The sequence below is a fragment of the Pipistrellus hanaki genome (assembly GCF_964339955.1).
Source record: "Pipistrellus hanaki genome assembly, chromosome: 10".
Lineage (NCBI taxonomy): Eukaryota > Metazoa > Chordata > Mammalia > Chiroptera > Vespertilionidae > Pipistrellus > Pipistrellus hanaki.
This window is the reverse complement of record NC_140512.1, coordinates 37,405,444-37,421,278: the sequence shown is the minus strand read 5'-3', so window position 1 is coordinate 37,421,278 and position 15,835 is coordinate 37,405,444. Positions and strand designations below refer to the sequence as shown.

General features: G+C 40.0%; 1 protein-coding gene across 5 annotated transcripts in view; it reads left to right on the top strand.

The window, feature by feature from the left end:
• The first annotated feature begins 288 nt into the window (after positions 1-288).
• Positions 289-15,835, top strand: part of CRPPA (CDP-L-ribitol pyrophosphorylase A) — a 154,685-nt gene continuing 139,138 nt past the window's right edge. Inside the window, exons 1-2 of one of the 5 annotated variants that reach the window (XM_084897184.1) lie at positions 289-2,975; positions 15,150-15,426. In XM_084897184.1, the coding sequence (XP_084753310.1) occupies positions 2,764-2,975; positions 15,150-15,426 (489 nt within the window). In that variant the 5' untranslated portion in view covers positions 289-2,763. The remainder of the gene's footprint in view (positions 2,976-15,149; positions 15,427-15,835) is intronic. The other 4 variants (XM_084897182.1, XM_084897183.1, XM_084897185.1 and 1 more) reach the window with 4 other exon arrangements.

Genomic DNA, 15,835 nt, shown 5'->3' with positions numbered 1-15,835 from the left:
ATACTTACCTGTCTCTGACTGGCTTATTTCGCTTAGCATAATGCTCTCCGGGTCCATCCATGTTGTTGCAAATGGTTCTTTTTTTTACAGTTGGGTAGTAGTCCATTGTGTGGATGTACCAGTTTTTAAATTCACTCATCTGCTGATGGGCGCTTAGGCTGTTTCCAAATCTTAGCTATGGTAAATTGCCCTGCTATGAACATAGGAGTGCATATATTCTTTCTGATTGGTGTTTTTGATTTCTTAGGGTATATTCCTAGAAGTGGGATCACTGAGTCAAATGGGACTTCTATTCTTTTTTTTTTTTTTTTTTTTTAAGGAAATTCCATATTGTTTTCTACAGAGGCTGCACCATCTGCATTCCCACCAGATGTGGATAAGAAATCCCTTTTGTCCACATCCTTGTCAACACCTGTCATTTTGTTGATGATAGCCATTCTGACAGATGTATGGTGATATCTCATTGTCATTTTGATTTGCATCTCTCAGATGATTAGTGACTTTGAACATTTTTTCATATGCCTCTTGGATTTCTGTATGTCCACTTTGGAGAAGTGTCCATTTAGGTCCTTTGCCCATTTTTTAATTGCGTTATCTTCCTTTTAAGTGGAATGAGTTCCCTATAAATTTTATAGATTAACCCCTTATCAGATGTATTATTGGCAAATATGTTCTCCCATGCTGGGGGCTCTCTTGTTATTTTGTTGATGGCTTATTTGCTGTGCAGAACTTATTTTGATGTAGTCCCATTTGTTTATTTTATCCTTAGTTTCTGTTGTCCTAGGAAATGTATCGGTAAACATATAGCCAGGACATATGCCTGATATTTTGCTGCATATAGATTCTTCTAAGATTTTTATGTGTAAGTCCATTATCCTTTTTGAGTTTATTTTTGTGTATGGTGTAAGTTGGTGGTCTAGTTTCATTTTTTTTCTTTTGCATGTATCTGTCATTTTAATGATGTTGATTCTACCAATCCATGAACATGGTATATTCTTCCACTTGTTTAAACCTTCCTCAATCTTTTTCAATGTCCTGTAGTTTTCAGAGTAGAGATCTTTTATCTCCTTGGTTAGGTTTATTCCTAAGATTCTTAATTTTTTTGTTGCAATGGTAAATGGGATTTTGTGTGTGTGTGTGTGTGTGTCTGTGTGTGTGTGTGTGTGTTTTAAGTTTCTCTGAGATTTCATTATTGTTGTATAAAAAAGCCATCAATTTCTGGGTATTAATTTTGTATCCTATTACGTTGCTGTGTATGCTTTAATTTTAATTGGGAAAAATTCGGAAAAATAAATTGGAATATTATAACCTGATGATATTTTCAGTGCTTAAAAGATTCCCTTTTTATGAACTTTATATTAACTATTGCTGGGTGAAGATGGATAAATATGAATTAGCAAATATTTAATTACATATACTTCAATTCACAATAATTTAATTAGTAGTTCATTCAATACATATTTATTAAGCCTTTGCTACATTCCAGGTAGTGGAAATACAAGCTGAAACAAACAAACAAACAAACAAACAAACAGTAAGGCAAGAGACAGAGAAGCATCGATCAGACTGTCAAACCTTAGAGGGGAGGTAGGGGGTGGTGGGTATAAGGGGGAGAGATCAACCAAAGGACTTGCATACATGCAATATAAGCATAACCAATGGACATAGACACCAGGGGGGTGGGGGTGTGAGGGGGGAGGAGTGCGGGTAACGGAGGGTGGAGGCAATGGGGGCTTAAGGACACATATGTAATACCTTTCTCAACAAAAAGGAAGGGCTTTGCTTTCATGGAGTTTATATCCCAGGGAACTAATATAATATGTTCTGACACCCTACACACTTCACTCCATTTTCATGCTAATCTCAGCCAACAAGGACAGTACTAAAAAAAGAGAAGGTATGTTTCAGGCTGGATATTCTTCAACTCTGTACTTCTGTGCAACGGTCTTAAGGCAGCTTTGCCACTAGGCGTACAATCTTACACACGTTACTTCAACGTTATGCCTTGTTTCCTCCTCTGTCTGCAAAAGGGAGCAGGAACAGTTGGGCTCTCCTAGAGACTAAATAAGATGATGTGTGTTGAAATATTCAGCAGTGATTCATACGACGGCTTTTGCTCTGTGGTTCCAACATGTACATGCTTACTGGAACCTGGGGATCTTTAAAAACATCTCCAACCCCAGGCCACGCAACCCTGATCTCTAAGGATGGGACGTAGGGGGAAAGCAGCTCTGGAACTCCCCAGGCTGCTTCAGTTCGCAGACTGGGTTATGGATGCCTCCTGATAGCATTTGTCCATCTCCCTGTCTTTTTATCCGTAGTGTAATGGAAGTCAGGTCATCGAGATGCACATTTCTCTGTCCCACCCTGTGACTTTAGTCCACATTCTTTCACGTCTTCAAGGGATAAGAGGGAGTCCAGACCTCCCCAGACCCCCCACATTGTGAGGGATTTGAGGACTAACCCTTGCACCTGCGGCTCCTGCCCTGCGGGGCCAGCCAGAGGAGAGAGGATGATGAGCTGGGGCACTCAGGCCTGCCGGGGGCGCTGGGCGCAGCGCGCAGAGGCCTCCGACTCGCCGAGAGGGAAGGTCTGCCTCCGCCTCGCTCCCTGGGGAGCCGCGCCTGCCCGGCGCCCCGCTCCGCTCCGCTCCGGTGGGCGCTGTCCACCTGCGCGCCCTGCACCCCGGCACGTGTCCGCCTCGCACCCCGCCGCCCGGCCCGGAGGCCTCTGCCGCCCCGGGAGCGAGCGGGACCCGCCGCCATGGAGCCCGGGCCTGCAGGCACCGCTGGGCCCGCGGAGCCGGGGCCTGGCGTGCGCGGCGCGGGCCCCGCGGCCCCGGCCTCCTCGCTGGCGGCGGCGGCCGTGCTGCCGGCCGGCGGGAGCGGGGAGCGCATGGGCGTCCCCACCCCGAAGCAGTTCTGCCGGGTCGTGGAGCGGCCGCTCATCAGCTACACCCTGCAGGCCCTGGAGAGGTAACCGCCCCGCTCCTTCCTCCTCCGCCTCCTCCTCCGCCCTCCGCCCAGGCCCGCCCGCCCGCGGCGCCTTCTCCCGGCCGCCGCCGAGGGCCCGCCGCGCGGCGCAGCCCCGGAGCGTGGGCTCCATCCCTGCCCTGGGCCCGCGGGCCTGGGACATGGCGGGGAAGGGCCGCTGGCAGCGGAGCTGGGTGGGCTGCGGGCACACGGGGTGGGCGGAGAGACATCAGTTCTACCTGTGGCCGCTGTGGCCCAAGGAGAAGCGGGGCCAGGACTCTCCCGGTCCCTCTGCCCTCCCTCCTAGGGCCTCGCCCGCCCGAGCCCACCTTCCCGGGCCCAGGCCTTCTCTCCGCAGCGCATGCGTGCTCCTGCCCGCCCGCCCGCCTGCGCATGCGCAGGGGTCCCAGGGCATTGGCTCATTCACTTTTTATTTTCTTTAAATATATTTTTATTGATTTTTTTTTTTTTTGCAGAGAGAAAGGGAGAGAGATAGAGAGTTAGAAACGCCGATGAGAGAGAAACATCGACCAGCTGCCTCTTGCACATCCCCTACTGGGGATGTGCCCGTTATGCCCCTGACCTGAATCGAACCCGGGACCTTTCAGTCCGCAGACCTACGCTCTACCACTGAGCCAAACCGGTTTCGGCTCATTCACTTTTTAAAACAAAATAGATTTTATTGAGTTTTTACAGAGAGGGAGAGAGGGATAGAGAGTTAGAAACATTGATGAGAGAGAAACATCGACCAGCTGTCTCCTGCACACGCCCCCCCTGGGGATGTGCCCTCAACCAAGGTACATGCCCTTGACCGGAGTCGAACCTGGGACTTTTCAGTCCGCAGACAGAAGCTCTATCCACTGAGCCAAACCGGTTTCGGCTGCTCATTCATTTTTACCCATGCATTCACTAACACTAACTGAGCAATGCATATAATATTTGCATATTACACCATATAATGCTAATTACTAGGTGCTGATCTTGGCCTGAGGAGAATGGAATCCAAGTTGTTCTTAAGGGAGAGGGAGAGAGAGAGAGTGAGAAGAACATCAGTGATGAGAGAGGATCCATAATGGGCTGCTTCCTGCACCCCCCACCCTGGGGATCAGCCTGCAACATGGGCATGTGCCCTAACGGGGAATTGAACCGTGGCCCCCTGGTTCATAGGTCCGCGCTGAACCACACCTGGCTGATGTGTGTCTTTTGATGGATGAAAGTGATTTAAGGGTTCTTCTTTGAGGCCAGCACATGCCTTATTTTATTAGGAAAAGGGGCTGATTAGCTAGTTGGGGAAATGAAGGAGAGACAGGGATGGGATGACAGGATTAGAAGAATTGTAGTGTGGAGCTAAGGACATGAGAAGAGGGGTATGCTATTTTATTAGCCTTGTTTTTATCATCTAGTAATGAATGTGAGGGAGCATGGGATGAGGTTCAAGGTGGGGGAACTGGGATTGCAAAGATCCACATTCGTGTCCTTGAGGTGTTGAAGCTTCTTGAAGCTAGTGGAGAGCTATGATAGTATTTTAAACCTTGGGTTGATGTGAGATGTTTGAATTGAAGTAGATGGCATCTTTTAGCATAGCCTTTGCTGGCAGCTTTAAGGAAAAGGAAGTGAGATTTTAGTTAAAGGATAGTAGCATGTTATGCCCCAAATTCCCCCTCCTCTCCCCACCCCAATGCTTTCACACACTGAAGAAGCCAGAGGGCCCAAGTTGCTTTGTATATTGTTATTTTACTCTTTTTAAAATATTGTCATTTGCAAAGTGGAATTGTAAAGAGCCTTAATCACCCTTGATTCATGTAATCTGCCCTGTGGTTATATCTGAAACTCATAAAACCATTGAAACAGTTCCAAGTGCTTCCTTCTCTTCCTTCTGTAGTCTTCCATTTCTCTCTGTAGTGGGCTCTTTGAAACCATTGTATGGGTCAGGCACCTACAATATTCTAGTGTGATAGACATTGTGACAGTAGCTCATTTATGCAGATATCTTATGGAACAGAATGGATCTTGGCCAGCAGGATTTTTATCTGTTTAGTGATTAGATGTAGGGGAGTGTATGTTGACATTTAACTTTTTTTTTTTTTCTATGAAAACTTACATATTGGTTTGCAGGTTTGCATCTTAACTTCTGAGGCAGCCTGAGATAGGTACTAAAAAAATACAAAGTAAAACCAACTTTTAAAGTAAAATAATGTTCTTGGAAGGCCTTGTTTATGGAAAATGCAATATTTGTTTTCCATTTTTATTTAATTGATAACAACAGTCATAAATCCTAGTGGTAACTAACCAAAACCTTTATTTGAAATACACCAGGGCTCATTTTTCTCACTATTACAAGGCATGAAGAACTATGGAATATTATATTTGGGATATGTCTCAGGAAATCCTTGCAAACCTTGCATTTCAGGGGTATATGTATTGGTGCTTGTAAGCTATTTGCCAAATGGAAGCCATTCTCTTGGTAAAAGTTGGGATGTATACATGGCTGATACTTTGTTTTTTTTTATAGCCTGGTGCTAAAAGGCCTAGGATATTTCATCCCCTGAGATAAATTATACAAGTTCTAATAAGGAAAGGACATGGAAGCATAGAGTGTCTTTTAAAACTCTTAGGAGAAATTATGCATGCTTACTACTCTGTGTTCTATATAAAAAGAGATGTAATTGGGTGTCATCACTGTCAATCATCCAGGTGCTATTAAGAAGGTGTCAGCTCTCTTTGACATTTAAGAGTTATGAGTATATGATGTCCAGAGTTTGCTTTTGCCTTTCATACCGTAGTTAGGATTTTCCTTGCTCAAGATTTGCCATCTCTTTAATAGGAGGTTGAGATGTTTTTATGAGTAGTTTTTATTTCTTAGTTCTCTTTTGACTAAAAAATTAAAGATACTTTTTGAAAAAGAACCCTTATGAGTTGATTTTCTTTTTTGGAATTTTGAACCAACAAATTCTTTAGGGTTTAGGATTGAGAAGGAGGGCAACCCTCAAAGTTTGGCCTCATATTTCTGAATTGGAATAGGAAAATGTGAAGAAACATCTACAGTTTTGCTTTTTAACAATGCCATTTACACTTGTTAATTTCCACTCCTTCACTTACCCACTCAAAGGGACTAAAAATTTATAGCCATTTTTAATGAATGCAAGAGGAAGTAGAGCAGATAAAAAATAAAAGTCTAGAAGAAAGAAAGGTGATAAAGGTATGTTAACCAATCAGACTTAACAGATCCAAGAAAGTGGAAATTTAAGCCCTCAGCTAGAATATCCATGAAGAAGCAAGATGATTGGTCATAGAACCTTTAAATGGTTCAGGAATTAGAGGCACATGTATTAGAGGTATATGTAATAATATCTTCTATAAATATAATAGACTAATATGCAAAGTGTCCCCTAGGGAGTTTGACCAGGAGACCATGAGTTTGATCCCTTGCTGTGACATGCACTGACCATCAGGGAGTGGTGCAGAACGAAGGAAGGCCTAAGGCAGCAGCTGGAAGGCCCCAATTGGCCCCGCCGGCCAGGCCTAGAGACCCTACCTGTGCACTGATTTCGTTATATATAAAGAACCTGTTCATATATAATTTAGAAGTTGGAAGAAATATTGAGAGAAAAATTTATCTTTTGTATCAACTGGAACTTCATATTGTCTTTGTTTGTTTTGTGTTTTCCTGCTGGTGAATTTGGAAAAAATACACATTTTTCTATTCGATAGATTAGCCAAGTTCTACTTGTGTGTAATTTCTTAGATACCAGTTTATCAGATTAAATGAGATTCAAAATAATCTCTGACCCTTACAAATCTGATGTATTTGGCTAAAGGCTCTATCTGGACAAATGGAGACTAAAAGTATATCTAAAGCAGTTGTGTTGAGGTACATCCTCCTTCCTATATAATAAAAGGCTAATATGCAAATTGACTGAACAGTGAAACGGCTGGTCACTATGACTGATGCGCACTGACCACCAGGAGACTGACGCTCAATGCAGGAGCTGGCCCCTAGTGGTCAGTGCTCCTCAGACAGGGCCTCCCTGCCTCCACAGCAGTCGGACATCCCCCAAGGTGTCCCGGACTGCGAGAGGGCGCAGGCTGGGCTGAGGGACCTCCCCCACCCTCCACAGTGCATGAATGTTGCGCACCAGGCCTCTAGTTTATTATAATTATTCATTATGTACATATGTATAGATGTGTAGAAGTGGATGTATATGTTTATATACGTTCATATATTTTCTATATTAATCTTATGCAACTTGTTCAGATCGGTACATTATGGGTATGATTAAAAGAATCAAGAATAACAACTAATTTTTAGGTTGTATTAGAAACAGGGGCTTTTCAGAAGTTGATTAAAGTTTCTAGGAGTTTGAAAATTTCATTTTGGCCTTTTAGAAGGAATTGCAATTAAATTATTGAGCCAAAGATTGTATAACTTGAAGAGAACTTTGATTTTTCTCATTTTACTAACAAGGAACCGAGATCAAAGGTATTAATCTCTTACACAATTATTACTTTATGACTTGAGTTTCTAAAAGGAAATGTTGCTCTAAGAAAAGAAATCCTGGGAAAGTGGTATTATTGGCAGGGGCATAAAGCTCTGACAGTTAAATTGTAAAATTGGCTCACAGCTCAGAGACTCATACATCTAAATTTTACTTAAAAAGAAAGTATTTTGGGATCTGAAGGAGGAAGTAAAAATTTCTGCCAGTAATCTAATTTTTGGCTTTAAATATCTAAGGAAAGAAAGTATCATTAAGGAAGGTTAGACAACCTGGACTAGCTAAACAGATTAAAATGGCAAGTTAAAGATGCAAGCTAAAGCAAGTTAAAGATGCAAATTTTGGCTTATTGAGATTTTTGGCAGTGGTGGTGGGCTGGGTGGGGTGATAATTCTTGACAATAGATTTGAACGATATCTGGCATAGCCTTCCCCATAGTTCCTGAACTTTCTCCAGTTCTCTTAGGTGGGGGACACTGCTTAAAATAACTTGTTCCTTGATAGGTTCCCAAGCTCATCAAAACCTTATTATAAATTGGCTTCCCATACAAATCTTCTGTAGGAGGAAAATGTGCTGACCCACTAATAAAAAGCATTCCAGACGCTGTGAAAGTAATGTATATCATTTTATATTAAAACCTTGGCATTCTAATTCATGTTTCAGTCCTTCATTAGTTTGGTTAATATGAGTTAGTCTTGAATCTGGTAACTCGAGATGAATTTGAAAAGAAAAAAAAATCTGTCTTATCCATTTATTATGTGTTTATTATGGAAACTCTATTTTGTGATTGAGATTGGGTTGCTTTCTTACCACTTTAAAAATAAATGAGAGCCCATTTTCACTAAGTGTTTTAAGACTCCATGGTATGTCTTTCAGTCTATTAATTTCTGGATTACATGATTTTATGTTTTGTCTTTGTCTTTCATTTTTGCTTTCTGTGCACTTTAAGAAAAGTGTCCTCCCTGATATTTCTGAAACCACTGCAAATTCTGTTAGAACAAGATAGAACAGAAATAAATTCATAAATGTTAATCTAAATGAGCAATGTTGATTGCTTGAATTAAGCTGAAAGTAGGAATGGAGGAGGGAAGCCAGGAGAAATATTTAGACAGGAATTGACAGGTTTTAGTTATTAGTTGGATAAAGGATTCAGAAATAGAAAGGCATTTAGGAAGCTTTTAGTTGATTGATTGCTCAGATATATGAATTTGACTTAAAAAATTTTGTCTTACTGCTTCATTAATAAAAGGGTCAAGACTGAGACAGAGGAAGGGATGGGCTTATATTTTGTACAAAAAAAATTAAAAAATACAAAAAAGACTACATTTTGTAGAGATCAGATTATGAGAGATTTGTGTTAAGTTCCCAATGGCTCCTTCAACACTAAGGATAAGATCAGGACCCGGCTTGACCGCTGGAAGCCTTCATGGGCGGAAGTGAGGAGGCTTGACTTGTGAAGGCAATCAGAAGCCAGCCCTTTTAAGCAGATTCAATATTTTGCTTCTAAAATATCAAGATGGGCCACAGTACAGTGTAGAAGACTGTCATGGCAACGAGTCATAGCTGCCACTGTCCCTAGGGGCCAAACCCTTTGGCCTCATGACAGTACTTTAGAGGTGTTAATAGGGCCTGATTTTTTCATCTGTTTCTTTTCTAAAACATTTGTTTAAATCTTCTGTTTTCAGCTGATCTTATTAAACTATCTGAGTAGAGTACTCCTCTAAATATCTTATTCTGGGAGAAAATAACATCTGAAATATTATTTTTTTTCCCCAAAAAAATATCTGTAGGTGTAATGGAGCTTGAGGTTAGGTTTGTAGCTTTCCCATGGAACGCATTAGGAAGGAAATACCTAGGAAATCTTGATAAAATCCAGACACAGGGGGTTTGGTGTGGACTTGCCTTCAGCTAAGGAGGTCAACCAGATCCATTTATTCAGCAAATATTTGTGCAGTAAGGCACTGTGTGAGGTATTTAGGTTCTTTCTCCTTTTCATGATTCTACATTATTAAATTTTAATACTGTGAAAGGCCCTTAATTCTATAACTAGGAAAGAATGTGAATAAATCCCCTGAAACACAAACAGTATTTATAAAGGCTTGCAAGTGCTGGGGATATGCTAGGGTTGCCGAACAAAACAGCATAATAAGCCCATTATCTCCAAGAATGGTCTAAAATGGTGTTTTTCAAACTTTTTTTTTTTTTTACTGTGACCTGTTTTAAGAATTACATTTTGATTCATGACTCTGTGACAAACACATACTTATACACACATGCACACACTGGAAAGAATTTCATGGAAACAACCTATCCTTACTATTGGCAATGCATTCTAATTTTTCTATTAACTTCTAGTTCATTTACTCAGAAATATTAGTTTACTCTTTCGGAACTGACTTTACAGCACACAAGTGGGTCTTGAAATCTGCAGTTTGAGAAACACTGGTTTAACACACTTTTCTATTTTAGAACTTTGTACAATTGTGTGAAATACTAACCTAAAGCCAGTTTATCTGTTGGTAATTATTTACATCCATCTAGTTTGCTTTCTGTTTGATGGACCATAGATGATTATTTTATAGCTACTTTAAGGCATTCTGGTAAAATTGGGATTTACCTTTGGGAGTTCATTAATTCATGAACAGATATTTGAATGACCGTTTGATGTCTAGAAGTGTCCCATCATCTTTCTCTCTCGTAATTGTTCTATATATGAACATTTAATTCAACTTAATTTTTGATTAAAAAAAAAACCACAGCATTATTATCTCTTTAAAAGTTGCTTTTAACCTATTTTTTTTTCCTGGTAGATTATCATATGAAAAGCAACAGAGATGAATAACTTAGGGTACAAGTTAAGCTCTTGCCTTATAAAACAACCCTGCCCAATGATTTAGTTGGGCATGCTTTTATAATTTCTCCATCTTAAAAAGAAGCTTAGTGTGATGTTGTATTAATAAACAACTGTAATATATTTTTTACTTTTAGAAATTCTTTTCTATAAATAAACTTAAGAGCAGTTTTTATCCCTTTGTAATTGTTTACGCTTTCTCTTCTCTATTCTTTGATTCATTGAACAGATGTTTATTGACATATGGTCTGCAAGGTCAGGAATTCTGCCAGGGTTTGTTCACTATTATATCACCAGTGTCTAGCATAGTGACTGGCAACTGCTAGATGCTTGGCGTTGTTGAGTGACTAAAAGAACACATGGATGAAAGAATACCTACTTTTGCTTGAATTATAAGAAATTTCTTTTTTGTTTTACCACAAATGCAGCAGTGTTATATGGTTCAACACTAATAACATAAACGAAGTGCTGGAGACACAATAATTCAGACACAATATTATTTCTCTAGAATTTTATGGCCTCTTTCTCAGAGACAGCGTTAATGCATTTATGGAGACTAATAGTGTGAGTTCCAAGATCAAACTGGGTTCACCCAGGTCCCTTCATTCCTAACTATGTGACCCTAGACAGATCACTGTAAAATGGAAATTATATAGTAACTTCTCTCATAGAGCTGATATGAGTATTGAGATATTACAGGATATTGCAGGCAAATGCTCCAGGACCTGGCACCTAGCAGGCAATCAGTACATCTTAGTTGCTGTTTCTACTATTAATATTACTGAAAGTTTAGTAGGTTCCAGGCCCTGGGGTGTAGTCTTTTCTTTCTATGAGTGAGCAGGGATAGAGAAAAGGAAACAGAAGACAGTATGATGCTTGGTAAGACTCCCTAGTGATAAGAGCCCTCTGGAAGCAATGCTCTACCTAGAATAACAGGGTCATCTTCCTGGAGGAGGCCATATCCGCAACTGACAGCTGAAGAGAGTAGGACTCAGCCTAGAGTGGGTGGGGATAGGGGGGTAACAGGGTCAGGGGGTAGTGTTGAGAGGCAAAGGAAGCAGCACAAGCATGTGATCGGTGTGAGAGAGAATGTGGTCAGTAGAGTAAGGGATACGGAGAGATCCAGTGGTGCAGGGAGGAGTAGGCTGAGGTTAGGAATTGAAGTTCCCTGCTCAAGAGCCTGCAGGGATTGGCCTCAGGTTTGCACTTGAAAACCATCTAGAACCGGTGAGGATGGTGGTTGTTGAGGTAAAATGAGAAGGAGACCAGCAAAGAGGTTGGTGTAATACGTTATGGAAGAGCTGTGCCAGTGCAGACAGAGTCTTGGGAAACCCCATATTTTGGGGACACTGAGGAACTGTTCACTGTTATTTGCTAAGGGCTTTGTTAAGTACAGCATAATTCTCAACCATGTCAGTACAGTGTAAGTTATAGCAATTATTAAATTTGCAATAAAAGGAGTGGAGGATGGGTGGGCTAAAAAACAAAGAGCACCCATATTTAGCTTATTCCAAAATTCCTTTTATTGCCTGCACAAATTGCCATATATTTTGTTCTTTGTTATTTGTGAGTTAATTCCCTCAAATTATTTACATATGTAAGTAATTTGGCCTTCTAGGAGACATAGGATCTAGGAATTAAAGAGTAAAACATCTCATAGAAAAACAGTTCACAAAACCACATTGCACAGGGAAGGCTGTCTTTATTCTTGATTTTTATAGCAAACCAGGTTAATGAAGAGAACTTCCTGTATTCTCATAATCTTTGAAACTATGCAATGTTGTAAGATGTTGCACTGCTCCTGGTAGATGAGATAGACTAAAGTCATTCATTCAACAAATAATTGATACCTCCTAGGTATAAAGTGTAAAGCAATGAACAAAACAGATTGTTCTTGCTATCATAGAACCTACATTCTAAAGGATGGCATGTTGTATTATCTTGATGAAAAACGATAAAAACGTATTTTTATCCAAGTATTTTATTTTTATTTTTGGCATTAGTTGATAGTATAGGAAAATTAGATATCAGATATTTGATTTGTTTCCCAGATTATGAGAGACAGTATAGGATTACATGAGAGTTAGAATATTAATAATGTTTAGTATATAGGGCTTAATTTATGTTAACTATTATTATTTACATTATATAATAATTGATTTATATTGCCAATGTTATTGGCTAATGTAGATTACCTCTAATTTACCTCTTAATTCCCATCTAGACGCTCCATCTAGTAGCCAGACTACCATCATCGCTTGCCCGGACTTTAGCAGTAGCCTCCTACCTGTCTGCATTCTTTCTCTGTCTACTCAATCTATTTTTCACCTTGCAGCCAGAGTAAAATTTATGCTGCTAAATTAGTTTCCTACTGCTTCTGTAAAATATTTCCATGAACCAAGTGACCTAAAGCAATAGAAATTTATCTTACACCTCTGGAGGTCAGAAGCCCCAAATCAGTCCCAGTGGGCTAAAATAAAGGTACTGATGGTGCTGTGTTCCTTCTGTATGCTCTAGGGACAACCCATTTATTTGGCGTTTTCTAGATTCTACTTGTGGTCCTGAATCACGCTGTGATCACACCTCCTTCTTTGATTCACCTGCCTCGCTCTTTCATGTATAAGGACTCGTGATTATATTGCACCCACCAAGATGGTCCAGGATGATCTTTCCATCTCAAGATCCTTAATCAAATCTGCATCATTGTTTTGGTGTGTGAGGTTACATACCTGCATGTTTGGGAGCTAGGAGATGGACATCTTTCAGGGGCCATTCTGCTTCCATCATGTCATAGAACAGTGTCTAGAACATTGGTGTAAATGAGTTCATTTGTTTATTTATTTGCATACATGTCTTCTTATGAATTAAGCTTTTCTGTGTGTTCCTAATACTTTTAGGATTAAAGACTTAAACCCCTCCCTTGGCCTGGGAGGTTCCCATGGCCTCCCCAGCCTTGTGCTTTCCTGAGCCTCCATCCACATCAAGCGTTCCCCCCCACCCCCTGCCCCCCCTTGCTTATAGAACTTCATTTCTTCCCAGCTTTTCAAGTCCTTGCTGTGGCCTCTGCTCACACCAACCTTCTCCCCCTCTCTCCAAATCCCTTTGCTTGTTTTCCTGCCACTCTCAGCTTAGATGGTAGAGCAAACTCTTCCTAAAGGGTTTTCCACTTTATACCTAGGAGGTATTCAGTTATTTGTTGAATGAATAAATGACTTTAGTCTGTCTCATCTGCATCTTGAACTTTTCTCTGCTGGTTAAATATTCTACTTGTACATAGTCCTGGAGCCTGGACTGCTCTTTCATAGCACTTGATCACAACTTGCAATTGTTTATTGATGTACTTATTTGTTTCATCAGTAAGCTTTGTGAAGGCAGTGACTATTTCCGGCGTATGATTTACTTGGTGCTCAGTAAATATTTGTTAAGGGAATGGACTTAAAGTGAAAAGACAGCGTGCCTGTTGAGTAACTCTTGGTTCTGTTCGTCAGTGTACTATTCTTGTAGCCCCAGGCAGAATGGAGTTTTGGATTATGCAAAGGATTTGTTCAATAACAGACAGTAGGAGATTGACAATTATTGAATAAAGCAACCCAATGTTGTTCATTCATTATTTTTCCAATGAAGTGGAGTTAATTTCACTACTTAGTACTTTTAAGACCCCTCTTCCATCTCTTTAAAGCCATGTTTGACTTGAACATATAGATTCTCATAAACTAGGGATTCCATTACATTTTAAAGTGGCCTTCATTCAGAGTTGCTGTTCAGAGGGCGTTTTCCTGGTGTAGGTCTGTGGGCTGTGGAGCATTATGTCTAAAATGGCATTACCCTCTGTCATCGCTGGTGTTCAAGAGAAGTCTGCCAAACTTCTTTAACGTGGCCACCACTCAATGTATGTCAGTGGCTCTTTTTGGAGAAAATGGTTTACAAAAGGAAAAAAAAAAGTTTTATATTTTGTATCTGACTCAACAGATTTTCTTTTTTAAAAATTTTATATTTTACTGAATTATGAGTTTTTTCCATTTTATTTAAGCTGGCTTTATATTAATTTAATATAGTTTCCTCATTTAAGCTATAATATTTCACTCTTATGTCAGCAAAGTTTGAGTTAGGTATCCACCTTTGTTGTCAGTTCAGTGAATTTTTCTGAAGGAAAGAGACAGCTTTTGGAGTTCAAAAGTGCTTTGAAGGGAAAATCAATTTAAAAGCATATTCTAGTTATGTTCTTTTTTCTCTACTGATTAACATTGTAATTATTTAAATTTTAACCTTTAAGTCGAAATCCATACTACATCTATATATCATACCTATTTTCACTCTTTAGATAATTTCACACTCTATATTGTGAAATACTATGTTTACATCTGAATGTTTCTGTATAGTGTGGCATAGTCACTGATGTTTTATTTTTTTAAATTATTTATTTATTTATTTATTTTATATATATTTTTATTGATTTTTTACAGAGAGGAAGGGAGAGAGATAGAGAGCTAGAAATGTCGATGAGAAAGAAACATCAATCAGCTGCCTCCTGCACACCCCCCACCGGGGATGTGCCCGCAACCAACGTACATGCCCTTGACCGGAATCGAACCTGGGACCTTTCAGTCCACAGACTGACGCTCTACCACTGAGCCAAACCGGCTTCGGCTGATGTTTTATTTTTTAATCTTTTTACTAGATTTGATAAAAATTCATAAACTGATTAACTTTCAGTTTTTAATCTTTCTATGAATATATACTAGTACTTACTAAAATTAATTTTCTGTTATTAGCTTAACTTTAGTTGTTGATCCAAGTCAATCCATATAAAATGTGTATGTACTTTCCTTTTAGAGTATGTTGGATAAAGGACATTGTCGTGTCAGTAACTAGAGAGAACATGGAAGCAATGAAGGATATTATTCAGAAGTACCAGCATAAGCGCATCTCACTAGTCGAAGCTGGAGTGACCCGCCACAGGTCCATATTCAATGGCCTAAAAGCTCTGGCCGAGGATCAGCCAGACTCCAAGCTGTCTAAGCCAGAAGTAGTGATTATCCATGATGCGGTGAGACCTTTTGTGGAGGAAGATATTCTCCTTAAAGTGGCCACAGCTGCTAAGGAACATGGGGTAAGTATTTATACTTATGTGAGTGGATAAAACAGGCAAACACTATACAGAGTGGTTCATTTGCTGAGTTTTGATGGAATTATATTTAAATGTGAAGTTATTAAAATGGGCATGAGGATCTGAAGCAGGTAGGGTAATTTGTTTTAGGAAGTTTATAGATTGCGAGATTGTTCTGGAATTTATCTTTGCTATAGTCATTTATCCTCATAATGCAATATGAGCTATTTGGAGAAGAATGTAGTAATACTGTCCTCAGAGTATGGAAAATGTCTAAGAGGTCAGTCAAAATTCCAATATGTATGTATGAGTGTGTGTGTATATATATTTTAAATTTCCTTAAAATGGTTAGAATAGTGATCCAATAGCTTCAGGAAATCCAGGCACTACTTTCTGCCAACCCACATACTGT